The 26,955-nt window shown below is 62.0% G+C and overlaps 1 protein-coding gene across 6 annotated transcripts; it reads left to right on the forward strand.

Annotated features, from left to right (window-relative positions):
• Positions 1-2,518: 2,518 nt before the first annotated feature.
• MARK4 (microtubule affinity regulating kinase 4) lies at positions 2,519-26,902 on the forward strand. 6 transcript variants are annotated; one of them, XR_015698336.1, is made up of 18 exons: positions 2,522-3,287; positions 10,891-11,157; positions 11,887-11,940; positions 13,738-13,786; positions 14,300-14,365; positions 15,479-15,549; positions 15,874-15,930; positions 16,223-16,459; positions 16,950-17,069; positions 17,714-17,813; positions 18,047-18,156; positions 18,460-18,619; positions 19,396-19,613; positions 20,622-20,725; positions 21,220-21,484; positions 23,128-23,207; positions 23,819-23,863; positions 25,092-25,112. XR_015698336.1 is itself a non-coding variant. In XM_087727589.1 (18 exons), exons 1-18 carry the CDS (start codon positions 3,237-3,239, stop codon positions 25,154-25,156), a joined length of 2,124 nt encoding a protein of 707 aa, XP_087583715.1. In that variant the 5' UTR covers positions 2,523-3,236; the 3' UTR covers positions 25,157-25,292. The 6 variants fall into 6 exon arrangements, 5 of the variants coding, with proteins under 5 accessions (XP_087583713.1, XP_087583714.1, XP_087583715.1 ...); XM_087727589.1 differs by having other exon boundaries at positions 2,523-3,287; positions 21,215-21,484; positions 25,092-25,292; XM_087727587.1 differs by lacking the exon at positions 23,128-23,207 and having other exon boundaries at positions 2,519-3,287; positions 18,463-18,619; positions 21,215-21,484; positions 25,092-26,902.
• The last annotated feature ends 53 nt before the right edge of the window (positions 26,903-26,955 follow it).

Raw genomic sequence — 26,955 nt, forward strand, 5'->3', positions numbered from 1 at the left:
CCTGGCGGCCATCGCCTTTTCTCAGAAGGCAGAATCACACACACACACCCCGAAAGGGTTGGGCCCCCAAAGCAGCCGCTTCCCCTCCAAGGAGCCTCTTTGCTGGTGGCTCTGCTCCTGCCTTCAGGCCACACGGAGCCCCGTCCAGAGGGAGCAGCTGGAGCCCGGCCTGCGGTGCCAGTTTACCCAGTCACAAGGGGCAGCCGGGACCCAGGGCTCCGTGGCACAAGGGGGGCCTTTTCTGGGCTTCCTGTGCTTGGACTCCCCTGGAAAAACATTTGGGAACGGCAACCGTGAGCCACAGAGGGCCGTTTGGAACAGATCAACTCAGCTTCTTTTGGGGTCTTTGATAGGAGCCCCAGGGAGAGCCCTCCTAAGGGTCGTCTGGGGGAGGGACCCTCTGTCCGTGGGGCAGGTGATGCGCCTCCTTCCAGGGGGGCTCTTTCCTCCGGCTTCCTGGAAGACACGGCAGCGTCCTCTGTCTGGACTCCCCAAGAGCCCCTTCCACCATTTCTTTCCATTTGGTGTTATTTGAGGCTGCTGGCTGGGCAGGAGGACACGAGGGGGCCTGGCATCGCACAGCCACACCTCAGCAGGTTACTGAAGCCCGCACAGGGGCCCGCGGATGTCACCCGCCCAGCCAATGGCTTCAGGAAGCAATAAGGGGTTTGGGGGGGGTTCCATCCCACCTCCCGAGCTGCAGCTTTCTGAGCCCCGACACCCAGACCCCCCCCCTCTTCTGAGTCTCAAGGCAGAGGAAGCGCTGAAGGGGGCGGTGGGACCAGCCACAGGCCCCTCCCTGCAGGTGCGCTCCGGGCACCACGCTTCCCATCATCCCCGGCCAAGCCAGCTCGGGGAGCCCTTCTTCTTTCCAGGAGCGGCTCGTGATGCGAGCCCCATCCCAAAGGGCGGAGGGCTGCAGAGCCTTTCAGGGAAGCCCCCTGGATTGCACGGCTCAACCGGTTCAAGCCCCCGCGGGGAGCGGAGGAATACCGGGGACCCCCCGCGGCGGGGCGGGGCGCCACTGTAGAAACGCTCGACTCGGATGCCGGGTTGCGCCTGCGCAGAAGCGCCTCCTTCGTACCTCTGGCAGAGCAGCCAAGAGTTAAGGGCGGTGCTCGGCAGACGGCGATTGGCTGCGTTTCCTGCCAATAGAAAGCGCAGGTGAAAAGCCACTCGGCCTCCTCGGGGCAAAGGGGCGGGCCTACCGGCCTGTCTCCATGCTGCCTCGCAGCCAATCAGCGCCGGCAGGGGCGGAGCCTGGGCGCTGCACTGGCACGGCTTGGCAGCGGGCAGGCGGGGCGCCCCTGGAAGCCCCTCCCGGGCACCGGGCACCCAAGGGGCGGGAAGGGGGGTCGTGAACCGGACATCGGGCGCCGCCGGTCCAGTAAATCCCATCGCCAGGGCAGCTGCGGAATCAGCGTCCCTGATGGCCACCGGTTCTCCTTGCCAGCTGCTCAGCGGCAGCCGAAGGGCCCCTTTGCTCTCTCTGCTGACCGGCCGCCGGTTGAGCCATGGAAGGTGCTCCCTCCATGGAGCCCCGGCAGGCGGCCTGGTGAGGAGCCGCCCAGGAGCCTGCCTGGGTCTCCTTCGCTGCCCACCAAGGGAGGGCCGCAGCTTGGCGGAGCTTCCTGGCCTCTTGAAGAGAGCGCGTCCAACCGGCCAGCGGGAAGGCCTGCGGGCTTCAACTCCCAGCGATGCTGGCTGGGGGATTCTGGGATTCGAAGTCCGCAGGTCTTCCCGCTGGCCGGTTGGACGTGCGCCTTCAAGGGCAGGGCAGGGCGCATCATTGCAGCGTTTCCTTCTCCTTTTCGGCCGGTTGGACCTTTTCGTCCACCACGTACTGATGCCAACCAACCCTCGGACAAACATGACGGGGAGGGGGGGGGGCAAAGTCTAGAATGGCCACGTTGCCCACGGAGGGGGTGCAAGTCCCAGCCGGCTGCTTATTAGGAGGAGGAGAGAGCAGAGGGGGGCCCTGCTCACCTGGGCAGGGCTGCCTTCCTCACCTGCCCGCCTCGTCTGCTGGCAGGCTGTGCCCGGGGGAAGAAGCCGATGTCCGGCTGGGCAGGAAGGGGCACGGCAGGCTGTCTCGGGCTCCAGAGACACCGCGCGTTTCGCAGCCTTCGTGTGACTTAAAGGGCCCGGAGGATGGCCTTACCCAACTGCCCGAGAAGAGAACCCCCCCACAAATAAAGAAGACCCCCCCCAATAAAGCGTGGGTCCTCCGTGAGAATTCATGTTGCATCCGAAGCGGCTCTTTGCCCAGAATCAAAGGCTTTTGTTGCAAAGCTTCTGGGCGCTCCGAGGACCAGCCTTCCAGGTCGCCGCGGCATTTCGGAGCCAGAAACCGGCCTGACTTCGGGAATAGCAGCCGCACCAGGCGGGCGGGCTTTGGGAGCTGCTCTCCCGGGCCAGAAAGCTCCTTCGGGCGGCTGCCCACCTCCCCGGCCCCTCCCGCGCCTGCCAGGGCGTGGAGGAAGCCAAACGGCTGCCCTCCGCCGGGTCCGCGGCGGCGGCGGCGCCTTTAAGCAGCTCGGGGGCGCTTCCTGCGCCTGGCGGGTGTCGTCCACGCCGGCCCGGCCTCCTCCTCGACGCCCCGCTTCCTTCCCCCGCTCTTCCCTCCTCCTCCTGCGCGACGGCCGCCTCTCCGGCCGCCGAGCAGCCGCTGCCTCGACCCCCGCGCTCGTCCCCAAGCGGCCGATGCTGGCGCCTCCCCCCATGGATCCGGCGCCCCCGGGCAGCAGCCCCAGCTGAACCGCGCCCCGCCTGGCCGAGGGGAGGGGGCTCGGCGGCCGCGACGGGCGGGGGCTTCCCGGGGCTCCGATTGCGGCCGCATCCCTCCTCCTCCTCCTCCTCCTCCTCTCCCCCCCTCCAGCGCAGGGACGCAGCCATATGGGGGGTGGCAGGAAGCGCCGCTGCCCCTTCCTGCCTGCGGGGAGAGTGCGGCGGCCGGGCCGGGCACCGAGGCGGCAGTGAAGCCGAGCGAGAGGCGGCGGCCGAGAGCGGAGCTGACCCCGGGCCTGCCTTGGCGGCCCCCGCCCTCCCCCTCCCCATGGCCGCGCGGGCCGAATAGCGCCGCTCGAGCCGCGTGTCCGCCGAGAGGAGCCCCCCGCCCGCCGCTCCAGCCGCTCCCCCCACCGCCTCTCGCCCTCCGGGGCGCATGAGTGGCCACTCGGGGGAGGCAAGCGGCCGTCGTCGCCCCCGCCGCGCCCGGCCTTGGGCCGCGGGAGAAGATGTCTTTGCGCATCGCGCTGGCGGCGGGCAACGAGCGCAATTCCGAGCCGGTGAGTCTTCCGCGGCGGCGGCCCCTCTTGTTTACCGGGGCTGGGCGAAGGCCGGGCTGGGGCGGGCAGCCAGGAGTTGGCGGCGGCCGGTCGCTGCGCCTCCGCTGCAGGCTGATGGCGACGGGGGGGGGGAGGGCGCGGGCCCCGCCAAGGAAACGCTCCGGTCTCCGGCGAGGTTCGGGCCGAAGGTCACCCCGCTGGGCCGCCCACCGGTGCCGCGGCTTCCCAGGCAGGCAGGCCCGCCCGGGGCTCTGGCGGCGGCAGCGTTAGCGGGCAGGGCGGTGGGCCTGGCCGGGGGTGGGCGGGGGGGCTCCGGGGAGCGGCAGAAGGCGAGGGGGAGTCCGGAGCCTCCGGCAGGGACTGCTGCTTTTGCCGCGCTGCGTCCGGCCTCGCCCGCCCCAGGGGAAGGCAGGAGGCGGAAAGCGAGCGGCCAGAGGGGGTCCTTTCCGAGGGGCCGGGAAGCCGGTCTCCGGCTGAGAGATCCGACCGGCCGGCCCAGCGCCCTCGGCCGCCCCAAGGAGTGCCCCAAAGGCGGGCTGTGGCCTGCAGGCTGAGCCCCCCAATTCTGTGCAAGCCCCCCTCCGCCTCTGGTCGCCCCCTTAGACACCCCGGGAGCTCCTTGCTGTCCCGGAATACCCTTCTCCCAGGGGAGGGGAGGGGAGGGGAGGGGATGTCCTGGCTGCAGGAGGCTGGCTTCCTTGCTGGTTATTTGGTGCCAGCCCGGGTCTCTGCCAAGCTATTGGAATAAGGAGTATTCCCACCCCCAAATATCACTCAGTCTGAAGCGGGTGAGGTGTGGGCCCTTCTTCTGTGGGGCTGCACAAAATGCTGTTTACAGGACACAGCATTTTACTGTACACCTTCGTGGCGTGTTTTTAAGCAAACTGCCTGACTAGGTTTTGGCAAAAGATGTTAGAAGCTGCTGTGTCCTTGGCCAAAATTGGGGGGGGGAGAACACCCAGTGTGAAGGTGTGTGCATTGTGCTTCAGGTGCTGCCTGGGTCAGCCTAGCCGCTTTCCCTCTGGGGGGGTTGAGCAACTTCTGTCTGGCATGGCCCCTGAAAATCCCCCTATGAAAAAGGGCCCTGGGCCCCCGAGATTCTCTGGGCCCCCAAGCACAGACTTTCTCTGCTTTGATTGACACCCCAGCAACACCAGCAGGGTATTCTGAAGCTGTGTGGGACTCCGGTGGCTGTGGGTGGGTGTATTTATGTCTGTGCGACAAAGGATGTCACCTCCTTTCATGTTGAAATCCCAGCTTCCTGTCGCATCTCTTTCCTCGTGCTCGTAGACTGTGCTCGCCCATTGGGGGGGGGCGCTTTAAAGCCTCAGTGCCCCCTCCCCCCTTGTGCCGGGGCTCGCTTGCCCCCGGGCCCGCCGCTGCTGCTGCTGCTCTCTGCCAGGCCTTCTCCGGCTCAGGCCCCACCCTCCCTGTTGCCGCTGCTGCTGACAGCCACATCGCAGATCGCCAAGGCTTCCTGAAGAGTGCCGCACCGCTGTGTTGCCATGGCAGCGAGGTCCTCACCATGGCAGCTAGCTAGGCATCGCCCCTAGCACCTGCGTTGGTGGCCAGTAGCTGTCAAATGACCAGGGTGCCTCTGAGCATGTGCCGAGAGCTCCCTTGGCCTGCCAGGGAGCAATGCAGCCTGCCCCTACCTGCCTGGGCCTGGGAGTGCCCGGGTGTGGTTCCCCAGCAGCTCGGATCAAGGAGTACAGCATGTACGAATGACGGAGGGAGGCAGACGGTGCCATCTTGCTCCAGAGCTCTTTGCCAAACCTGTTCAGGGACAGCCTGGCGTGGGGCTTTCTCCAAACGAGTCCGGCCACCTGCAGCTCCTGGTAGCCCAAGGCAGTGAAGCCCAGCCAGGAGGCTGCAGGCCCTTGCCTGCTCTAAGCCTCCAGAGGAGAAGCTGGCCCCTCTGTCGCCCTTCCCCCAGCCAGAGCTCCAGAGGAGCCAAGGGAGAGCCGAGGGCCCCCTGCCATGAACCCCCCCACCCCACCCCCGAGCTCCCAAGGGGCATCCGGAGCTTTGTATGAAGCTGGTCTGGAGGAGAGGCTGCTGCCCGTGGCCCCACATTACAGCCTAGAGGAGAGCTGTGGCACTTTGGCCATGCCAGGCTGGCAGAGACCGAAGGGCACCGACTCCTCTTTTGCGTCCTTGAGAGCTCTCTGCCTGGCGATGGCCTTGGCCACCTTCCTCTGTGACCAGCGGCTTCTCTGCCTGCCGCAGCCCTCCTTCTGCAGCCGGGCCTTGAGCAGGCAGGGCTCGGGATCATCCCCGCTCCGAGGGTTGGAAGCAGGTGGCCAGGGGCTGCTCCTGGCCTCCTTCACGCAGTGGTTGCATGTGAACAGCCCTGGCCCAAGGGGGGTGCTGACCCCTGGGCGTGTGGGTTGGCGGGAGAGGGCGTGGGTACACACCTGTGCAGGCGTCCCCTGCCGAGCGGCTGGCTGGGTGTGGTCTGGCCTCCCACCCCGAGTGAGACGCTCCTCCAGTTGGGGACTCATCCGCCATTCCGGTTTCCCCTGAAAGAGGAGCAGCCGCTGGCCCTGTGGCTCTCGGAGGATGAGGTGTCAGGGCAGGGCCACTTCCTGGCTCACCTGGCCTCTCTCCTCCTCCTCTGTTATTGTCGGGATCTTCTTGGATTAAAGGTTAATAACATTTGGGGCTTCCGGGGAGTGAGCGACCTGTCGGTTTGACGGAAGCAGCTGCTGAGCGAAGGTGTCGCCCGGAGTCCCACCTGGGTTTGGGTGCTTCAGAGAATCTCGCCCGGCCCAGGGACTGGGGCTGCCTGCCTGCTCGTGAGTAAGCCCGAGGGCCTGGCGTGGAGCCCATGTAAGCCCAGGCCTGGCTGGAAATGAGAAGGAGGTCTAGACTTCCACGCGGAGCCCTGCTTGGATCGGGAGGGAGAGGCCAGGTGCGCTCTGGGGCTCAGTCCAGGGTCGGGGTGGGTGCTGTGGGGTGCCCTCCTTCGCCAAGCTAGGGAGGCTGCTGGCCCAACCTGCAGGGTCCTGCCAGTGTTGGCACCTGGAGGAAGGAGGTGGGCTGGGGAGGAAGGCTGGTTTGCTAACCGTTTTCCCCTGGATCCCATCATAGAGCAAGCAATGGGGCGAAGGATCCCGGGAGGAGAGCAATAGGGAGAAGCGAAACAAAATTCCGGCACTTTAAAGGGAGCAATCGAAATAGGGATGTTAGCAAGAAAAAGCTGTGTGAAAATATATGCAACAAATAGTTTATTTGTTTTGAATTTGTCTTTCATCCAAGAGGCCCAGGTGCTTTACAACAACCCTGTGAGGTAGGCTGCGAGAGCAGGAGGGAGAATCACCCAGTGGATTTCCATGGCTGAGGGTAGTCGTGGGCCCGAGTGGCACTCCCTGGCTCAGGGCCCCACTGGTAGTGGCCTCGCCTTCGGGTTCTGCCCCTGCTGAGTCTTTGGCTTCCTTCCCCCCCCCCCTGTATTGGGGGGCAAAGGACCCCTTCTCATTTGCAGAGGGCCAAACCTTTTGGGGCTAGGGGTGCCGGCTGCGACCCATGGGCTCTGGCCTCCACTGGCCTTGTTCCAAGGACTCCCTTCTGGCCTGTTTAGTGGCTGCGCTGGCACTGAAATTCCTTGAGTCATTGTTGGTTTTACTGCAGCCTAGAAGGGGCCAAGCACCTTTTTCTCACGATGTGCCCAGGTTTTGCAGTTGCTCGAGCGCGGGGAAAGGGGGGGGGGGATCCAAAGGAGGGCAGCGTTTTGCACGCCACAGGCATTCTGAAAGGTCTCCCCCTGGAGTGAGAGAATCTAGGCACCAGGCGCACACCAGGCGCCCTGCCACCCTGCCATCTCTTTGAAGCGTGCAGTGCTGTTTTCCAGTGCATTATTGATGAGTGCTGAAGAGGGGGGAGCTGTAGCCCCTCCCTCCCCCCCCCTGGCCCTGCACACTCACGAGAGGACAGGCGACAGGCGGCGTTCCTGGGCATCCCACAATGCACCGAGGCATTCCTGCACCCTGGAAACGCAGGGAGCTTTCCAGAACGGCCAGCCCAGGCAGCAGGCCTGGCTCCAGCTCCCCCCACCCCCACCCCCCCGCCAGCTGCCCAGGAAGGAGAGTTCTCTGGTGGCTTTCTCTGGGGCAGGCGGGAACAGCCCGGTTTGCTTCCTGGTCCCTCCATCCGCTGCCCAGGAGGCCACCCCAAAGTCTCCGGCTTTTGTGCCCCTCGCCCAGACCACCTCGGATCCATTCCTTGCCCAGCCAGTGGGAGGGAGGGAGGGAGGGATCAGAATAGAGCAGGAAGGGACCTTGGAGGGCCTCTACTCCATCCCCCTGCTCAAGCAGGAGACTCTACACCAGGAGTGGACTTCACAAGTCTTAAAGTTCCCAAGGTTGAAACACCCACCCTACACCATTCCAAACTATCTAATACCTTCTTGAAAACCTCCAGTGATTGAATACCCACAACCTCTGGTGGCAAGTTGTTCCACTGGTTAATTGTTCTCATCATTCCAGATCCTGCACTACTGGAGGGGGAATGGCTCTGTTTTCTTCTCCTTGCCCCATGTGGGTCTTGCAAGGGGAGTGGGCCCAGCTCTTCCCTTCCCTTGACCTTCATGGGGCTCCGCATCCTCTGCTCGTTCCCTCCGTCCCCTTGGCTCCTCCGAAGTTTTTGGCATTGGTGCCCCAGTAGGAGGGCCTGAGCCAAGCGTGGTACCTCTGCTGGCACGCCTGAGGTGGTCTTGGCCCTTGGGGCAGCCCCTTCTCCAAGAGCCTCTTGCAGGTAGTCCTCGAGTTACAACAGTTCAATTAGTGACCGTTAGAAGTTACAATAATATGAGAATTTTTCACCCTTGTGAGCCAGTGTTTCTCAACCTTGGCAACTTGAAGATGTCCGGACTTCAACTCCCAGAATTCCCCAGCCAGCGAATGCTGGCTGGGGAATTCTGGGATTTGAAGTCCGGACATCTTCAAGTTGCCAAGGTTGAGAAACACTGCTTGCGACCATCGCGGGCCCCCCGTGGCCCAGGCGGCTTCTCTTTGGATGCTCGGCGACTGGTTCACCTTTAGGAGGGTTGCAGCGTCCTGGGGTCGCCCGACCCCCTTTGGCCACCTCCTGACCAGCAGACACAATGGGGAAGCCAGATCCGCTTAACAACAATTGCAGTGACTCACTCAAAGAGAAAAGCCGGAAAATGGGGCAAAACTCAACTTAACAAATGCCTCACTTAGCAACGTAAATTTGGGGCTCCTAAGTCTCCCTGTATTCAGGTTGCAGCCTCAAATGTTCTTTGGCTACCTTTCCCAAGCCAGGTGGATCCCCTCCCTCCCCTCCCCTCCAAGGGCCTTGGCCTCACCTGGCCAGTGGCACCTGCTTCCTCCAGGTACAACAGCACGGAAAAAATTGACTTTCTTCACGCTGGCAACTGTTGCACCAGTCGCAGCAGCGTCCCGGGAAGCCAGATCCACTTAATGACCAGGTTTGCTAACTTAACGACTGCAGTAATTTACTTAATTGTGGCAAGAAAGGTCGCAAGTTGTGGCAAATTCACTTAACGAAGGTTTCGCTCGATTACGGTTGCAAGTTGAGGACTCCCTGTATTCCTTGGGGAGCGGGTGGTCAGCTGTCCAGCGGGCTCTGGGAAAAGCCGATAGGAAGCCTGGGGAAACGGGCAGGCGGATCTGGATCTCTGTGCTCCATGCGTGTTCTTGCTGTGTTCCTATGGCTGAGCCTTGTGGGTGATGGACGGAAGCCCCCGGGCCAAAGAGAATGTTTCCTGGCTGGGGATGGTGGGACTTGTAATCCTAAGTCACCTGGTTGGAGAGGTCTGATTGGGAAGATGAGCCGGGGAGGGGGCTCAGGGGGGCCTTCGTGCCTGCCTGCTAAGAGAAGGGAGACCCTCCAGAAGAAACGATTCTGACAAGCCCCCCCCGCAGGGGCTCTTCTTCGGCAGAGAGGATTGGCCTTCGGGTGGGACTCTCGGACCTTCAGGGGTCACGTCTTAGCCCCCCACCCCAACCCCCCAACAAGTAGCTGTGTTCTGGGCGCTCCCCCCCTCCCCTCCCAAGGACGCCCCAGGCTGGAAGCCACAAAAGGACATTTGTTCCAACTGGAAACAAGTAACAAGGTCATCCTCACACCCAGCTCCCCCCCCGGCTGCCTCTGTCCAGCCTTCCTCCCCACTGCAGGGGGGGCAGCCTGGCCAGTTCTCCTCCAAGCACTCCCTGCCTTTCCGCCCAGGAAAACAAGGCCGCTTACCCAGGTGGTTCCTGGGCCCCCAAGAGGTCATCTGGTGGGACAGGCTGTCCCAAATGCTGCAGAAGCAAAGGGACCAAGAGCTCAGATTCCACCCTCAAATGCGCCCCCAGAATCCTGGCAGCAGCAGCAGCAGCACCCCTGTCTGCAAAACCCAACTGGGGGAGTGCACAGACCCCCCCCCCCGGTGACTGTGCCATGGAGAAGACCCTCTTCCGCCTTTGGCCTTTCTGTTCTCGGCCCTGGAAAACGCCACCCCCCCCATCCCACCCTGAGGAAGTCTGCCAACCGGGATTCTGGCACTGGGCATGATACGGGCACGTTGTGGCACTACTGGGAAACTGCAACTGGGCTCTTCCGGCTGGGGAGGCTGCGGCAGCGTCTGGGTCCAGTGCCCGCTAAAGGCTGTGCCTGCCAGGGCGAGCAGGGGGGCGGATGGCACCTTCAGCCTTGGCAACGGTCTGAAGTGGAAGGCAGGCCGGCTGCCTGGCCCTCTCCATCGCGGCCCTGTGCGGCTGAGCTTCCCTTGCCCAGCCCTTGGCCGACACAGGCAGAAAGCTGTGCCCAGTTGCACCCACTGACCGCATGGCACAGGGCGCTGCCAGCGAAGGCTTGGGGGGTTTGTCAGACTCGGGGGTAGATTCAGACTATCCCGAAGCTGGATCAGTTGAAGAATAAGATTGTATATGTGAATGTTGGCACAAAATGTGTGTACCCAGACGACAGACTGGTCAATGGAGAATGGATTGTTTATATAAAAATAAAATGTAAAAAAAGGGTCAATTGCAGTTCCTTTTCCCCTTGGATAGTCTCCTGGGGGGGGGTTGTGGGAGGGGCCCTCCCTGAATCCCCACTTGGCCCATCCTGCTTTGGGAGGGAGGACCTGGGGGGGGGGCTCCCCATCCAGGAGTGGTTTCTTTTCACCCACTTTTTCTAAAGTGCAGTTTGGGAGGAGCAGAATTTGTGCCTCCAAAGCTCTCGGTTCAAAACTGACCCAGGTGAAATTTGCTAATGGGGGGGGGGGGAGATCCCTTGCCGTCCCCAAAACAACCCCTGTAGAGCCAAATGGAAGCAGCCTCTGGGATGGAGGACGGGGGGGCAGCTTGGGGGGCCTCAGGGAGCCCGGACAGGCCGGGGGCTTCTCTCCCCTGGGAGGCTGGGCAGAATGGAAGCAGGCAGCCAAGGAGGGTTGGGACTGTGCTCTGGGTGGCAAGGGTGGGGCAGAGGTTGGCAGAGTCCTTGCCTGGAGAAATAGGGCTGCCGGCAGGCACGGCTTGTGCCCCCACCCCTTCATTTGGGCATGGGGCCCCAGATCCAGCTTTGGCACTGGGCCAGGCCCCTTCCCCTCTCCAGTAACCCTTCTTCTGCCCCACAGCACCAGCGTTGCCCGGTGGTCACCCTGGAGCCTGCCCCCCTGATGGTGACGCCGCCGCTCTCCCCCCAGCCCTCCACCCTGGCCAGCAGCCGCTCCGAAAAGGGCTCGTCATGGTCCAGCCGCTCGCTGGGCGCCCGGTGCCGCAACTCCATCGCCTCCTGCCCCGACGAGCAGCCCCACATCGGCAACTACCGGCTGCTCAAGACCATCGGCAAGGGCAACTTCGCTAAGGTCAAACTGGCCAGGCACATCCTGACCGGCAGGGAGGTGAGTTGGGCGGAGGCCGGGGGCCCTTTGGGGTCCCGGGGGTGGTAGCTATGGATTGCTTGGCAGGTGGGAGGGGCCAGCTGGAAGAGGCGGAGCTGGCAAGGGGAGGGGGAGGGTCACCTTCCGAGGGAGTCAGGGCCCCTGATGGGGGCTCCCTCCCAGCCATCCCATGGGGGGGCTCTGAATGGCCGCTGGTTTCCCCTCACAAAAGCTGGGCCTGGCCGAGACCCTCCAGAAGGCTCTGGGTACTCAAAGACTGACCCCCCCTCAAAAACCCCATAAAGTAAAGACAGTATCTGCAATTGGACGAGGAAGGGAAAGGGGCAAAGACCCATCCACAGAAGCAAACTCTCCGCCACAGTCTCACCCCACCATCCTCCTGCCCTCAGTGGAAGAGCCAGGGTGAATCCCGAGGGGGCAGGGGGGCATTCCGGAGCACAGGAGAGGAAGTGGGGGAAGGCTCCCCACAGAGCCAGAGAAGGGCCCAGCCCCAGGGACAGCCAGGACAGCTGCCAGCTCTGCTCGCCACGGGGTGTGTGTGTGTGTGTCCTGCCTTGTGTGTGTGGGGAGAGGGGTACCTGTGGATTTCTCTGTTGAATTGAATAGGGGGTCCATGCCCCCCCCACTCCATGGAGCCACTGAGGCTTCAGCCCAGCTGATTCAGGGCCCGGCCATTGCAAGGCCCCACCCTGGCAGCCCCACTGATTTCCTGCATTGTATTTTCTGAAGGTGGCTATCAAAATAATTGACAAGACGCAGCTCAATCCTACAAGTCTCCAGAAGGTGAGCAGATGTTGGTGAGGGGGGCAAGGGGGGGGCTTCATAGCCCAGCTGCCAACTGCCTCCCTTTCCAAGGGACTTGGGGGGGGCACGGAGGGAGGAGTGGCAGGGCCTCCTCTGCTCAGAAAGGTCCCTGCAGCCCCTCTGCAGGGCTAAGCAGCCCCTTCCCCACCCTCTGAGTGAGCCCTCAGCCTGGGCAATGTGGGTTGAGATCCCCCTTCCTCGGCTCCCTGCCTTTCCTGCCAGCCATGGGGGGGGGGAGATTGCTCCCCATTGCCCCCCTCCCTAATTACGGCTCAAAGCCTAAGCTGGTCGCTGTGGAAACCCGGCTCCTGCCAGCCTCCCACTGGGGAGGGGGAGGGGTGGGCCTCCTAATTAGTGGCTGGATCCTCCAGGACAAATGAGTTTCAGGGAAAGGGGGGGTGACTTGTAAAGGCTGCCTGCCCCCCTTCACAGTGGCCATTGGTTCAGCTGCTGCCCCTTTGGGTAATCCAGGTCTCTTGGGGGAGGGCAAGCCCCCATATCAGTGGCCAAGGGGGGTCCGTGGTAGCCCTGAAGGGAATGTGGGGTCTATGAGTGGCTGACTGGGCGGGGGGGCATTGGAAAGAGCCCTTCAGCTGCAGAGAACCCCCCCCCCTCTTGGAAGAGGGTCTCCACTAGGAGAGAAGGAAGAGCCGGAAGGGATCGAAGGGAAAGGAAGCAGACAGCCAGACAGGGATATTGTTATTCATTATAATTTAATTATGCAAAATCTGCTTTGGGAGATCCTCTTGATTATTAATCACGGTTAATCAATTAAATGCCATTCAACCCCCAGCGCAGCTTGGCAAGACGGCCAGAGCCCATTCAGGCCCAGTCCCTTCATCCACGATCTGCAGATCGAAGCCAAGGGCCGTTCCCAGGCCCTCCAGCAAAGAGCTCCAGCAAGTGAGCCAAGCTGCACACACACAATATACGCCCAGAGGAAAGGCTGCCTGGGACCGGAGTGAAAAGGGAGGCTTAATGGGACCCGGAATCCTTAATGGGGTGCCTGACCTTGCACAGCTCATGGCAACCCCCCCCCCAGGCAATTTTTTTAATGTAGTGTTCTCATTTAATGCCAAGGCCCAGGGAGAAAGGAAAGAAAGAAAGAAAGAAAGAAAGAAAGAAAGAAAGAAAGAAAGAAAGAAAGAAAGAAAGAAAGAGAAAGAAAGAAAGAAAGAAAGAAAGAAAGAAAGAAAGAAAGAAAGAAAGAAAGAAAGAAAGAAAGAAAGAGGAGATCTAAAGAGGAAGTTCTAAAAGGCATCCCAATACCCCTCTCCAACACAAAAATCCTTCTCTTCTTAAAGAACGAGGGATCTCTTGATCCCTTCTTCCTCTGCACCCATCAAGGGAACCTTTGGCCAGGCCAAGATTTTCCTTCCAGCCCAACATGCTTAGCCTCTTTCTGCATTCAGAGTTTGTCAAATTCCAAACTTCGGGTCCATACTAAGCAGCCCCCCTCTTCCTGCCCCCCAACCTCACATCTCCTGCCAGGGCCGTGTCACGTATACAGCTCGTCCATTCATTCTGCAGGAACACTGGGGAAAAAAGGGAAACAGCACAATAAGGATTTATGGAAGGGGGGGGGAGGCTGGTGAAGGAAGGGAAAGTCCTATTTTCCTTTTGCCAGCCGTCCTTTTTACAGAAACATCCTTGTTTGGGGGGACTTTAAAACCAGTCTGCCTTTGGGAGTGGGGGGGGAGTTGGTGGTTGGAGAGAAAAATATGCTGTGACCTTTGGGGAGGGGTCAGCTAACTCCTGTTTGGGGCATTTTTGCAGCTCTTCAGAGAAGTCAGGATCATGAAGGGACTGAATCACCCCAATATCGGTAAGAAAAAGAAGCCCCCTCCCACCAGGAAGTCGTGATCTCAGCAGCTGAAGGGGTCAGGGGAGGCTGGGGTCAAATGGGGCCCCTCCCTTGCCGGAGATAGGAAGGGGGGGCTCAGAGGACGCCATGTTGCAAAAGTTTGCTAGAGAAAGTGGTGACGGTCAGAAAAAGGACCCTCCCCCCCTAAGAAATGAGCAGAATCTGGGATGGAGGCAAAGTTTTGAGGAGCAGGGACTGCTGTGGGATGCCCCCCCCGCAAGGCTTTGTGCTCCCCCAGGAAGGATCGCTGCAGAATCGCCAGTGGCAGTGCCCACTTGTTGTCTTGCCACTCAGAATTTTAACTCTCCCAGTTTCGCCCAGTGCGGCCCCACGTAAAACAAAATATTCTTCCCTTAAAAGGGTCCCGCGAGGTTTGTGGTGGTGATGGGGGGGAGAGGGGGCAGGAGGGGCAGCCTCCCCTGGAGGGCAGCTCCTTGGCGGGGAGCCTGATGGGGCTTCTGGCTCTTTGCGCAGTGAAACTCTTCGAGGTGATTGAGACGGAGAAGACCCTCTACCTGGTGATGGAGTATGCCAGCGCCGGTAAGCCTCGCCTGCCCTTCCTGGCTGGAAAGTGCCGCTTTCGTCCAGTGGTTTCCTCTTCAGAGCCTTCCAGCTGTGTCTCTCTGCAAAGCAGCTGCAGGAAGGCCAGCGTTTTTTTGGGGGGGGCACCCAGGCAGCAGCCCCCCACTAAGGCAAAGGGCAGCATCTTCATGGAAGGGTCCCAAGCCGCCATTGCCTGCTACCTGAAGTGGGGAGGGGGGGCTCCCCCTTGACTGCAGTTTGACTCTCCCGTAGCTGTTTAAAATGAGCCCCACTCCGTTCAAGAGGTCTGCAGCCCCCAGACCCTCCCAGGAGCTGCCCTCCTGGCCCCCCAGGCCCCTTCTGGGTGAAGCATCGGTGGAAGAGAAGATTTTCAGCTCACAGTTTTACTGGGGGGTCTTTGGTGGCCCCAGAGCTCTTTTCCTGCAGGCGTTTCATGACCCAACTGGGTAACCTCGTCAGGGTCACTCAGGAGAGGGTTTTGCAGAGTAGAGGCGGAGGAAGAGGGGAGGAAGAGGAGGAAGAGGGGAGGATCCTTGGTGCTCTCTGAACTTGGTGGCTTCCTTGCAGGCATTTCATGGCCAAACTAGGGAGCATCATCCGTTCACTCTGAGCTTGGCTGATGACGTTCCCTAGTTTGGTCGTGAAATGCCTGCAAGGAAGCCACCAAGTTCAAAGGGCCCCACAGGTATGGCCGCCTGGGGGAGGGGCTCTTCCCCCTTTAGACTGCAGGGAGGTTGGGGGGAGGGTGGGCATGTGCCCCTCCAGGAAAGGCCATCGCCTGCACTGGTTTCTAAGGGCGACGGAACTCTGCGCGTGGAGGCAGCGGAAGGAGCCTTGTCCACCAGGCATCTCTGGCGCCCCAGCCGTCCCCGCCTGACCCCGATTTGTGCTGACAAGCTGAGACGTTTCCCCGCTCTCTCAGGCCAACTGGCACCTGCCCACCCAGTACCTGGGCAAGCTCTTCCTGGCAGATCTCCAGGAACAGCTGCAAGGGCATCCTGCCCTCCCCTGGCCCCGATGGGTTCAGATGTCCGTGGCACCCACCCTCGGCTTCAGCCTTCCCGGCGTCCCGGCTGCCCTCACTCACCTGTCCTTCCTCTCTCCGCGCAGGAGAAGTTTTCGATTACCTGGTTTCCCACGGCCGCATGAAGGAGAAAGAAGCCCGAGCCAAGTTCAGACAGGTTGGGCCTCACGCAGCCACCGAGAATCCCCGCTCTTGGGGCTCAGGGGTGCCCATAGGACCTAGCTGGGTGGTCAAGCATTTCTGGCCGCCTGGCAGAGTCCGCTTGGGTCCCTTCACCCTGCTGGGCAAATGGGCGCATCTGGCATGGGGGGACGGGGGGGTTAGAGAGACTCCCTCCTCCACTGGGCTCTCACCTGGGCAAGGGGCCTGGGGCAAAAGGACCCCATCACCTGCTTTGCCTGGGAGGGGGCTGTGGAGGGGCTGGAGGGGTCAAGCGGGGGGCTTGCACTCCAGCCAGGACCCTCCCCCTTTTCACCCCTAGATTGTCTCAGCTGTGCATTACTGTCACCAGAAGAATATTGTACACAGAGACCTGAAGGTGAGGAGTTTCAACGCTGCTCCCATCTCCCCCCCCCCCGAATTCCTCTCCTTGTATGGGGGCAAAGGTTCAGCCCCCCCCCCCCAAAGCTTTCCCCGAGTGGCTGGATCTTGTGTGCTGCCACCCATCCAGTGGGGAGAGTTTGCGCGAGGTCAGCGGAGGAGCTGGGGGAAGCATGGAAAGGGGGCTTTGGGCAGCTTCTCACTGGACTTCGGGTGCTGGTTCCCCAAAGCTTCTTGGGCCTGGGGGCTGCAGCAAGACTTTACCCCCACTCCCACCTCCTCTCCCCCAGGCGGAGAACCTGCTGCTGGATGCGGACGCCAACATTAAAATAGCTGACTTTGGCTTCAGCAACGAATTCACGCTCGGCTCCAAGCTGGACACCTTCTGTGGGAGCCCCCCCTACGCCGCCCCAGAGCTCTTCCAGGGCAAGAAGTACGATGGGCCGGAGGTGGACATCTGGAGCCTGGGGGTCATCCTGTACACCCTGGTCAGCGGCTCCCTGCCTTTCGATGGGCAGAACCTCAAGGTGAGGCTGTGGGGCAGGGGTTTTGGGGCGCAGAGGGAGGGGCAGGGCTGGCTCCCAGTTGCAAGGAGGGGAGCACGAGGTCACCAAAGGGCTGGCTGGGATGCTTGGGGGGAGGCTGTGCATGATGGGTCCTTTGCTCTGGAGCCAATCAGGAAAAGGGCACCTGGGCATCCGGCATCTCCCCCTGGGAGTTCGGCTTTCCCCTTCTGTGCCTCTGGCTGCTTATTTATTTCTTTATTTTATGAATTGCCTCTCTGTGCAAAGACTTCTCTCCCCACTATGCGCTGATGCCCAAGGCCAGAGGTTGCAAAGGCCGGGTCCCACCAGAGGAGCGAGTGGCTGGCATCTTCCAGGCACATGGCTACCTTGGCATGAGCCCTCTGGCGCCCTTGGCCAGGCAGCACTGCCCCCCAGAAGACGGGCTGCCCAGAGGGACTGATGGGGGGAGCCGGGCTGCGCTCTGACTGACAGGCCTCTTCCCCCCCCCCAGGAGCTGCGGGAGCGTGTGCTGCGTGGCAAGTACCGTGTCCCTTTCTACATGTCCACGGACTGTGAAAACATCCTGAGGCGCTTCCTGGTGCTGAATCCTTCCAAACGCTGCACCCTGGAGGTGAGGGCACCCCAGCTCCGTGGCAAGCCCCTCGTGGCAATTTGCCATCCCTGGGCGGCTCCAGATGCTCCTTCCCCCCTTGTGGTCCCTTTGGGGCTGAAGGAGCACAGCTGGCACTGCCCATCCCCCATGCCAGTTTCCCGGGCACCCACAAGAACCCGGGCCTTTAATTAGCAACCGTCTCCACGGGATCTGGCCTCCCCGCTGCTGAGCCTTCCTCCCCTGACTCCCCCCTCCCACCAATGATTGTAATTAGCCTAATTGACTCAAGGATAATTGCATGGTGTGTCAGGGAGGCACTGCGCCCCCACGCCCTCCCCTCCTGGCACAGCTCAGCGGGTGTTCCGGTTGGGCCTCCGCAGGCACCCTGGAGATTATTGGGGGGCTGTTTCTTCCTCCCCTGAAATGGAGAGCCATGCTGGGAAAAAGGGTTGGGGGGGGCCCTCTTGGGTGAAGAATTAAAGGTGCCTCTGAGCACGTGCTGAGGGCTGCAGGGACCGGTCTTTGCTCACCTGGGGGGCCCAGATAGCTCAGGTGGGAATTACGAGGGCTTGAAGCTCAGGGCACCAGGGGGATGCATTGGGGGGACTGGGAGGAGCCCCAGCAGTTTGGCCCCCTATTAACGCTTCTCCCCCCCCCCCCAGCAAATAATGAAGGACAAGTGGATCAATATCGGCTACGAAGGGGACGAGCTAAAGCCTTACCGAGAACCCGAGGAGGATTTTGCGGATGCCAAGCGCATAGGTAGCCCCCCCGGACCCTCCCCCTGACGAATGCGGCTGCTGCCTCCGCCTGAGGTCCTCCCCCCGTCCCAGACTGAAGGCTCTGCCCCCAAGGCCCAGCTGCTCTCCTGGGCCCCGAGCGGAGTGGCAGTGGGGCAGCTGGGCAGCCCCCCCCGTCCCTGAGAGCAGTGGGGTCTCCGGGCCCCTGGGGGCCTTGGGCTGGGGTGATGGCTGCCTCTGCTCCTCCCTCTCCAGAGGTCATGGTGGGCATGGGCTACACCCGGGAGGAGATCAAGGAAGCCTTGACCAACCAGAAGTACAACGAGGTCACAGCCACCTACCTGCTGCTGGGCAGGAAGAACGAGGTACAGACCTGTCAACCCCCCCCCCACTGGGGGAGGAGGGGGGCACCCTAGTGCAAAGCCACACGGGGGGGGGGCTTCAATCGTGCTCCGTTGCCCAGGAGTCTACAAGGGGCAGATTTTGGATTCACCCGAGGACTCTGGGCGTGGGGGGGGGGAGGGTCCCTGGGTTCTGAGGAGCCGGACCTCCAGCTGGCCTAAGGAAGGAGCCCCCCCCCCGAGAGGGATGCAGCTGCCCCACCCCTGAGGTGCACTTGAGCGTGTCCTGCAGCAGCTTTGACGGGCCTGGCGATCTGCTCTGTCCAGCAGGTGGAAGGGGGGGAGTCGCGCACGGGCAGCAGCCTCTCGTTGGCCCGAGCACGGCCGCCCAGCGAGGCCTCCAACGGCACCAGCAAGTCCTCCTCGCACGCCAAGGGCCAACGGAGCTCCTCCACGTACCACCGGCAACGGCGGCACAGCGATTTCTGTAAGTGGCCGGGGGGGAGGGAGGGGGGCTGCCACCTCTGGAGCCCTGGGGGCCACTCTTGGGGTCTGGTATGACCCCCCCCCCAGCACACTGCCTGGAGGGCCCTCTGAAGCCCCGGCCCTCCCCTTAGCTTCGTCCCCCGAATCCTGAAACGGTCCAAGAGCTCATGGGGAGGCGGCTGTGGTGCGTGAAGCGGAGGCCGCTTTGAGTCCTGGTGCAGGCAGGGGGTTGGCCTGATGGCCTCAAGGAGTCCCCTGAGCCCTCTAAGTCCCGCAGCTCTGCAGCTCTCCTTCCAGAGGCTTGAGGGGCCTCCAAGAGGGATGAGACGAGGGACGTAGTATAGGTGGTCCTTGACTTATCACCACAACTGAGCCCAAAGTTTCTCCTGCCAAACGAGACAGTTATCGAGTTTTCTCCCACTTTATGACCTTTCTTGCCACAGTCGTTAACTGAATCACTGCAGTTGTTAAGTTAGCCACATGGTTGTTAAGTGAATCCGGCTTCCCCATTGACGTCGCTTGTCGGGTGGTCGCAAAAGGGGATCACGTGACCCCAGGACACTGCGACCGTCATAAATGTGAGCCACCTGACCATGAATGGATGCTTTCGTGGTCATAAGTGTGAAACGCCAGTCCCAAGTCCCTTTTGTTCTGTGTGGTCGCTAAATGAAGTGTTGCCCATTGGGGGCTCCCTGTGGACGGAGGGGCCCCTTCTGCCTTTTCCCCTCAGGCTCCTCGGATGCCGCCCTCTCTGAAAGTGCCCCCTTGCCCCCCCAGGTGGCCCTTCCCCCGCCCCCCAGCACCCCAAGCGGAGCCCCACCAGCACCGGGGACGGGGAGCTGAAGGAGGAGCGGATGCCCTCGCGCAAGGCCAGCTGCAGCGTGGTGAGCAGCGGCCGGGGGGGCCTCCCGCCCTCCAGCCCCATGGTGAGCAGCGCTAACAACCCCAACAAATCGGAGATCCCCGACCGGCGCAAGGACAGCGCGGTCAACACGGTGAGGGGGCGGGAGGGGGGCTGGCGGGCTCCTCCCTCCCTCGGCACAAGCCCTCCTTCTGTGGCGGCGGCTGGGCACCCGTGCCAGGGCCTCGCGAGGGACACGTGCCTTCCCTGCCAGCACCAAGGAGCTCCCCTTACACGTCGGGGAACGCGGGACGGAGCTTGAAAGGGCACTGGGCTGTTTCGGGGCACTGCCCAGGTCCTTCCGTGCCCAGGAGTCCCGGAGCCAGGCCACAAAGGGGCTCCCAGCCGAGCCTCCCAAATTCTGGTCCCGCTTCCTGTGTCCAAGCAGAGCCTGCCAAAGGGGGGCTTGGGTGAGGAGGTGCCCCTGGGTGTCACAATCCCCGATACAGCTATGAAGAGACCAAGGGAGCTGAAAGGGACCTGGGAGGTCTTCTAGTCCAACCCTCCGCTCACAGACGAGCGTCTCTCCGGCCCCTTCTTCAAAGCCTCCAGGGATGGAAAACCCAGAACTTCCGGAGGCAAATTGTTCTTCCTCCTTGGTCCCAGTTGCTTCTCCCCTTCGTGAGTTTCCATCCGTTGGTTCTCGTCCTGGGCTTTGGAGGATAGGTTGCCCCCCCTCCCCTTCTTTGTGGCAGCCCCTCAAATATTGGATCCCTGCTTTCATGCCGCCCCTCGTCCTCCTTTGCTGTGGACGGGCATCGCCAATTCAGAACAAAGGAGGGATTTCCTAACAGTGAGAACAATTAGCCTGTGGAACTCCTTGCCTCCAGAAGTTGTGAGTTTCCCGTCACTGGAAGTTTTCAAGGAGAGATTGAACCCTGTCTGGAAAGGCAAAGGGTCTCCTGCTTGAGCAGGGGGTTTGACTAGAGGACCTCCAAGGCCCCTTCCGGCTCTGCTCCTCTGTTAATTCTCTTAATGCCTAACTTGCCAAAGTCCTGGATGCTGAGAATGTGATGCCGCTGAGCCCATTCCGTCCCCCTGATTCTGACCTCCTGGCCCCCAGCACCGGCCTCTGAGCTGGCCGTCTCCCCTCCCCTTTCAGAACAACATCCCCTCCAGTATGATGACCCGGAGGAACACTTACGTCTGCACGGAGAGGCCTGGGGGCGACCGCCACTCCCTGCTCCAGAACGGGAAGGAGAACAGGTGGGCTTTGGGTGGGGAGGGGCCTCGGGGGGGGGGCTCTGGGGCACGGTCACTTCAGGAAGCAGGGGGTCTCCATCTTAGCCCTTCAACTCCCAGACTTGCTCAGCCAGCCCTGCTGGGAGTTCAGCCCCCCCATCCTGTCTTCAGGAGAGAAGCAGAAGCTGTTGCAGCTCAACAGGGCCAAGAGAGGAAGAGCCCCCCTCCCACAAGCCCCCTTGCCTTCTCCCGAGAGAGGGACCCAGCAGGGGCACAGGGTGCGTGGGAGTGCCCGCGCCAGGGCTCCCCGGTGGAGGGCGCAGGGCCATTGGTCGCCTGGTGTCCAGAGACCAGGCAGGTGGTTAGCATCCCGAGGAGGACGGGGGTCACCTCAAGGGGCTGCAGGCTGCAGCGGGGGCTCCGGGGTCAAAGGCCAAACCTTCCTCCGGGCCCCACGTTCTCCTTGTTGGGGGCTTGGCCTGAGTGGTGCCCTCTGCGTCCTCCCCCCCACAGCTCAGGTGCCAGCCGGGTGCCCCCGGCCTCCCCCTCCAGCCACAGCATCGCCACCTCCTCCTCCTCCTCCGACCGCAGCCGGCTCTCCCGCGGCACCAACATCCGCAGCACCTTCCACGGGGGCCAAGTGCGGGACCGGCGTGGCACCGGCGTGCAGAACGGGCCGCCCCCCTCGCCCACCCTCTCCCACGAAGCCCCCTCTCTGCCTCAGAGCCGCAGCCGGGCCACCTCCAACCTCTTCAGCAAACTGACCTCGAAGCTCACGCGGAGGTAAGCGGAGGCCAGGGGGGAGCCGGGGGGGGGTGTTGCAGCATCCAATTATTCCCCCCCCACAGTTAGTTTGCGGAATTCAGGCCTTTCCTATGCAAAGCAGTTATTAAGTGAGCTTTGCCCCATTTTACAACTTTTCTCGCCATGGTTGTTAAATGAATCGTCCCCTTCCCCTTGACGTGGCTGGTCAGTGGGGGGGGGAGCAAAGAGGGGAGTGCGTGACCCTGCGGCCGTCTCAAATGACGGGATTTTGATCACAGGACCACGGGGACGCTGCATAAGTGTGGAAAACGGTCGTAAGTCCCTTCTTTCTGTGTCGTCGTAACTTTGAACGGTCACTAAAGTCTACCTGAAGGAAGAGCGGAGGGAGCCGACGGGGGAGGCCCCTTTCCCTGGCACTGCCGCCTGGGTGCCCGGCCTCCCCTGCAGCTCTTGGACAGCCTGGCCCAGCAAGGGAAGGTGCCCGCCTACAGTCAGTGCCTCTGCCCCACCAAGGGCCCCCCTATGCAGCCCCTCCCCTTGGGGACCGCCCTGAAGCCTCCCCCAGGTCCTTCCCAGTCTGCTTGGCCCTCCCTGGGCTTGCCATCCAGGGGAAACCAGGCGGTCTCTTCCCCCGCCCCCCACAAGTCCTCGCACAGCGGCAGCCACCCTGCAGGCGAAAGAGGGAGGAACCTGCCGACAGTGAGACACCTGGCAGAGAGTCCCTGGGAGTTGGGGGGGGGACGTTTAATACATTTTATAAACGGCATCCGGGTGATCCAGCGGCTTTCGTCTTCCCTGGGCCCAGCCAGGGGAGGGGGGAGCCCAAAGGCCAGGCGCCTTCTGCAACCCCTGCGGTGGGGGCTTCACCCCAGAGAGCCTGGCCGAGCCTTTGGAGCATGACTTCTGTGTGGGGCACGCATGGCTTCCCCCCTGGCGAGCCCTGGGTGGAGGGGTGGCTTCGTCCCAGCGCTGCTTAGCTGAAGGCGGCTGTGTCCCCAGGAGACCCTCCTGGGAGGGGAGAAGAGAGGAGAGGGGGGGCGGCTCTGGCCTACCCCCTCCCCAATCCCGGGAGAGGCGAGGGAGGAGGTGGGGCAGGGGGAAAGAGCTGGCTGAGAGAGGGGCTTCAGGCAGGAAGGTCAGAACAGAAGACCCTTCCCCCAACCAGGGGCCTGGAAGCGAAGGGCCAAAGTCCCAGGCAGCCCCATCCTCCCTCAGAAGGGCTGTGGGGCAGAAAGGGAGAAGGGCGGGGTCCTTGCAGGGACTGAGGGAGGAGCCAGAGCCCCAAGCAGGGGGGGGGTCTCTAATCTGGCAGAAAGAAGGGCCGGCAACTGCCCAGGGCAGGGAGGACCTTTTAGGTGCAGATGGGCAGGATTCGCACTCCTGGCTGTGGGCTGGCTGAGTGAAGAAAAGGAGGGAGGTTCGCTTTTGGGGGGGCTCAGCTGGAGGAGCCTCTGGGGGGGGCTCTGATGCAGTCCCACCCGCAAAAACCAGCTGGAAGAAGCTTCTCCCTGCACAACCTGGACTCTACCTCCCACCCCCACCCCCACCCGGAGCGTTTGCAGCCACTGAGGCAGGACTGAGGCCCCCTCCCCACTAACCTCTCTTGCTCTCCCCCCCCCGCCCTCTGCACCCCCTTCACTCTGGCTTCTCTCTGTTTTCAGGGTCACTCTTGACCCCTCTAAGCGGCAGAATTCTAACAGGTGCGTCTCGGGTGCTTCAGTGCCTCAAGGATCTAAAATCAGTAAGTGGCTGCTCCCCCCCCCCTCCCCCCCCGCTGCTGCTGCCTTTCTCGCTGCCTCCCCCCCCCTCCGCGCTCCCTCTTGCCTGGCTAGACCCCTCAGCCCCCCCCCACTCCCATCTGGCCGGCCTTTCAGCACTTGGGACCCTCTTCCCTCCATCGCAGGTGGGGGCGAAGCACTGGGGGCTCCCGGGCAGCCTTTGTGGCCGAGGGGGCTGGCCTTTCTGCCTGCGGGCGGCGTGGAAACCCCATAGCAGCCCAGCCTGCTCCCCGTCCTCTGCCAGGCAGTCAGCTGGTGCCCCGGTTGCCCTGCCCTGGCTGCAAGCCACCCGGGCAGAGCAATGAGCCCCCCCCATAGAAAGGCTGCAGGTAAGGAAGGGGGCAGAGCCATGGCCGAGCCCTGCCCCCCTTTCTCTGGCCCCAGGGACCCCCATTTTGCAGTTCTAAATGACCCTCTCCCAGGCGGCCCCTGCCCAGGTGCCCCCTCTCCCTCGTCTCCCTGAGGAGCTGGAGAGTGGAGGAGGAGGAGGAGGGGGGGGGCTCCCCCAGATGACGCTCACGGCCGCCCCCCGTCTCCCCCTGGCCTTCACTGCTGCTCCTGCCTTGCCTTCCAGGGTCGCAGACGAACCTGAGAGAATCAGGGGACCTGCGCTCACAAGGTGAGTCCCTGGGTGGGGCATCTGTGGGGCAGGCTGTGGGGAGAGCTGGGAAGGCCAAAGGGGCTGGGAGTGGGGTGGGGGGGAGAGGTCGGCTTCCTCGGCCACAGCAGGAAACCTTTGCGAGGATTGCATTGATTTTGAACAGTCCAGTTGCAGGATTCAGCTGGGGGGGGGCATTTGGGGGATTGGGCTGCGTACAATGTGTGGGTCTGGGGTCCAGCTCAGTTGGGGGTGGGGGGGTTGCAGTTATCTCTGGGAACTGGTCCGTTGTCTCCAGAGCTTGTTCCCCTATTATCTCTACAGCCTGATGGGGTTCATTTCTATTTATTTATATTGCGCCTTTATTCTTTCTACAGGGCGGGGCATAACCTTTTCCTAGGGGGTCACAGCAACACTTGTAATAACAACACAAATAATTCATACACCATTCGAAAGCCCATCAAAAACTGAGTTTATTGACACGATTTAATAGTCAGTATGACCACCATTAGCCCTTCGAACAGCATTCAAACGAGGTGGATAAGAACACAACAAATCTTCAAACAGTTCCGTTCGATTTTCCAGATTTTCCAGAGGGCGGGGCATAACCTTTTCCTAGGGGGTCACAGCAAGATCGACAGCAGTTTACAACTTCCGCGACACCTCATTTTAAAGCCCATAAAAAACTGAATTGAATGAGCTATTAAATGTTAAATTTGTTTCGGTTGAAACTTTGAGAATGAATTTGGAAACTGTGTTGAAAAATCTGGAAAATCGAACGGAACTGTTTGAAGATTTGTTGTGTTCTTATCCACCTCATTTGAATGCTGTTCGAAGGGCTAATGGTGGTCATACTGACTATTAAATCGTGTCAATAAACTCAGTTTTTGATGGGCTTTCGAATGGTGTATGAATTATTTGTGTTGTTATTACAAGTGTTGCTGTGACCCCCTAGGAAAAGGTTATGCCCCGCCCTGTATGAGTAACTCATGGCAGCAAATACTTAATCCTCCTCTTTTGCCGACAACAACCCTGTGAGGTGGGAGAGGCTGAGGGAGGGGGTGGGAACTAAGGCAAGGCTAGAATAATCATAACCGTTGTAGGTTCCCCAAGCCTTAAGCCAGGGCCACAAACCCCGACTAAACTAAAATTGCCCCCTTGGCACCTTGGCTGGACCGGGCTCCCTCTTCTGGGCCTTGGGGGGCATCTGGTGCCGTCTGAACGGGCTCCTGGTCCTCCTCGCCCGCAGTTGCAATCTACCTTGGCATCAAAAGGAAGCAGAACCCCGGCTGCTCCGATTTACCTGGAATGTGAAGCTGACCAGCACCCGCTCTGCCGAGGCCATCCTGGCCGCCCTCTGCCAGGCCACGGACTCTGCCAACTGCTGCCGCCGCCAGACGGAGCCCTTCGTCCTCTCCTGCACCCACGGGAAGAGCGCCAGCGAGCACTTCTGCTGCTTCGAGGTGGAGGTCTGCCGGCTGCAGCGGCTGGGGGGGCTGCACGGAGTGCTCTTCCGGCGCCAGGCTGGCACCTCCCTGGCCTTCCGCAGCCTGGTGGCCAAAATCACAGACCAGCTGCAACTCTAGGGTGGCCCGGCCTGCCCCGGCACTGACTGACCCCCTAACTGGGGGGGGGACATGGCCCCGGGGCCCTCCCAGCTTCCCTCCGGGGCCCAGCTGCTGCCCCGCCCTGGAAGGTCCCTGCCGGCCTGTCCGTGGTGCTAGGAGGGGTACAGGGGGAGGGCAGGAGGGAGGGGAGAGGAGGGGGGCTGGCAGGGAAGGGCGCTGGCCCCTCCTCCGGCCCCTAATTGGGTGGGGGAAAGGCTAGCCGGCCCTCCCTTTCCCGAGCCACGTGGGGGGCACTGCAGGCGAGGCTCCCCCTCCTCCATCTCTCGTGCAAAGAGCAGCCCTGCTCGTGCCCCCCTCCCTCATTGCCCCCCAAACTCCAGGAGCCAAAGCGCTTTCATTTCCCCAAATGGAGGGGGGGTTGGGGGGCTTGCCCATAGTGTCCCGCCTCCCTTTCCTGGCACCCACAAAGGCTGGCACTGTCCCCCCCACCCCACCATCCCTGGCTCGACTCTGCCTAGAGAGCTGGCGAGAGGAGCTGCTGCCTCCAGGGATTCAAACTTCCTCCAGGGCAAAGGGGGGCCAAGGCGGTCTGGGCCAGCGTGGGGGTGGGGGTGGGGGGGGCGGGAGAATAGAGCAGAGCAGTTCCATTGAGCTGGGAGGGGCCACCCGACTGGCAAAAAGGCACTCTGGGCCTCTGCAGCGCCACGTCCAGCCTTGCCTTCAGTGGCAGCGCCATTCTTACCCGACTGGGCGGGCAGCTTGGGCACCGGAGGCCCTCCTGCCCAAAGGCCTGCAGGCCAGAAGGTCCTGAGCAGCGGGCAGCAGGTGGCACCCTGGCGTCTCCGTGCAGACCTCGTGACCGGAACCAAGCCTGCAGCTTGGGGGGGAAATGGGGCTGGGGCCACGACCCCGCTTGGAAGGGGCTGGTCCTCCCGAGTGGGCGGAAGGGCCGGGATTCGGACACTGCTGGCCATCTCGCTGCGGTGGCCATGAGTCGGCGATGCCCAGGCAGCTCTGCTCCAGTGCAGCCGGAGGGCCGTGCTGGGTTGTGAGTTGGCACCTCTGAACCCTGAGACCCAGCAGTGGGAAGGAGCCGCGGAGGTGGGTGGCTGAGCTGCCAGACACCCTGGGCATGGGCTGAGGGTGGGGTGTTTGGCCAGGAGAAGCCTTGGGGGGCCTCGGCGGACGGGCCCAGAGACACAGCTGCTGATGGGAGAGTGGGCCCCTTGGGTGGGGAAAGCTGCACTGCCCCCCTGCCCCCCTCCCGGCTTCCCTTTGTTTACTGGGTGCCCCTGCTGTGACTTCCCCCCTCCCCTCCCCCCTGGCCCCTTGGGTGCCCCCCACTCTGTACAGACCCCCTGTAAATACTAGTCCCTTAGCCCCGTATCACTGGGTAGAGATATTAAGCGCCACCTTTTCACCTCTGGACGATGTAAGTTATTCCGGCCCCAAACGATGGTAGTGTCCAACCCTCAATAAACGTAGAAACTCCTGGCTGCGTTTGCTCCCTGCGTCCCCCGTGTGTGTGTGGGGGGTGCTGGCAAG

This window comes from Thamnophis sirtalis, unplaced genomic scaffold, assembly GCF_051295495.1.
Source record: "Thamnophis sirtalis isolate CommonGarterSnake01/CBP01778 unplaced genomic scaffold, rThaSir2_p1.2 scaffold_13, whole genome shotgun sequence".
Taxonomy (NCBI): domain Eukaryota; kingdom Metazoa; phylum Chordata; class Lepidosauria; order Squamata; family Natricidae; genus Thamnophis; species Thamnophis sirtalis.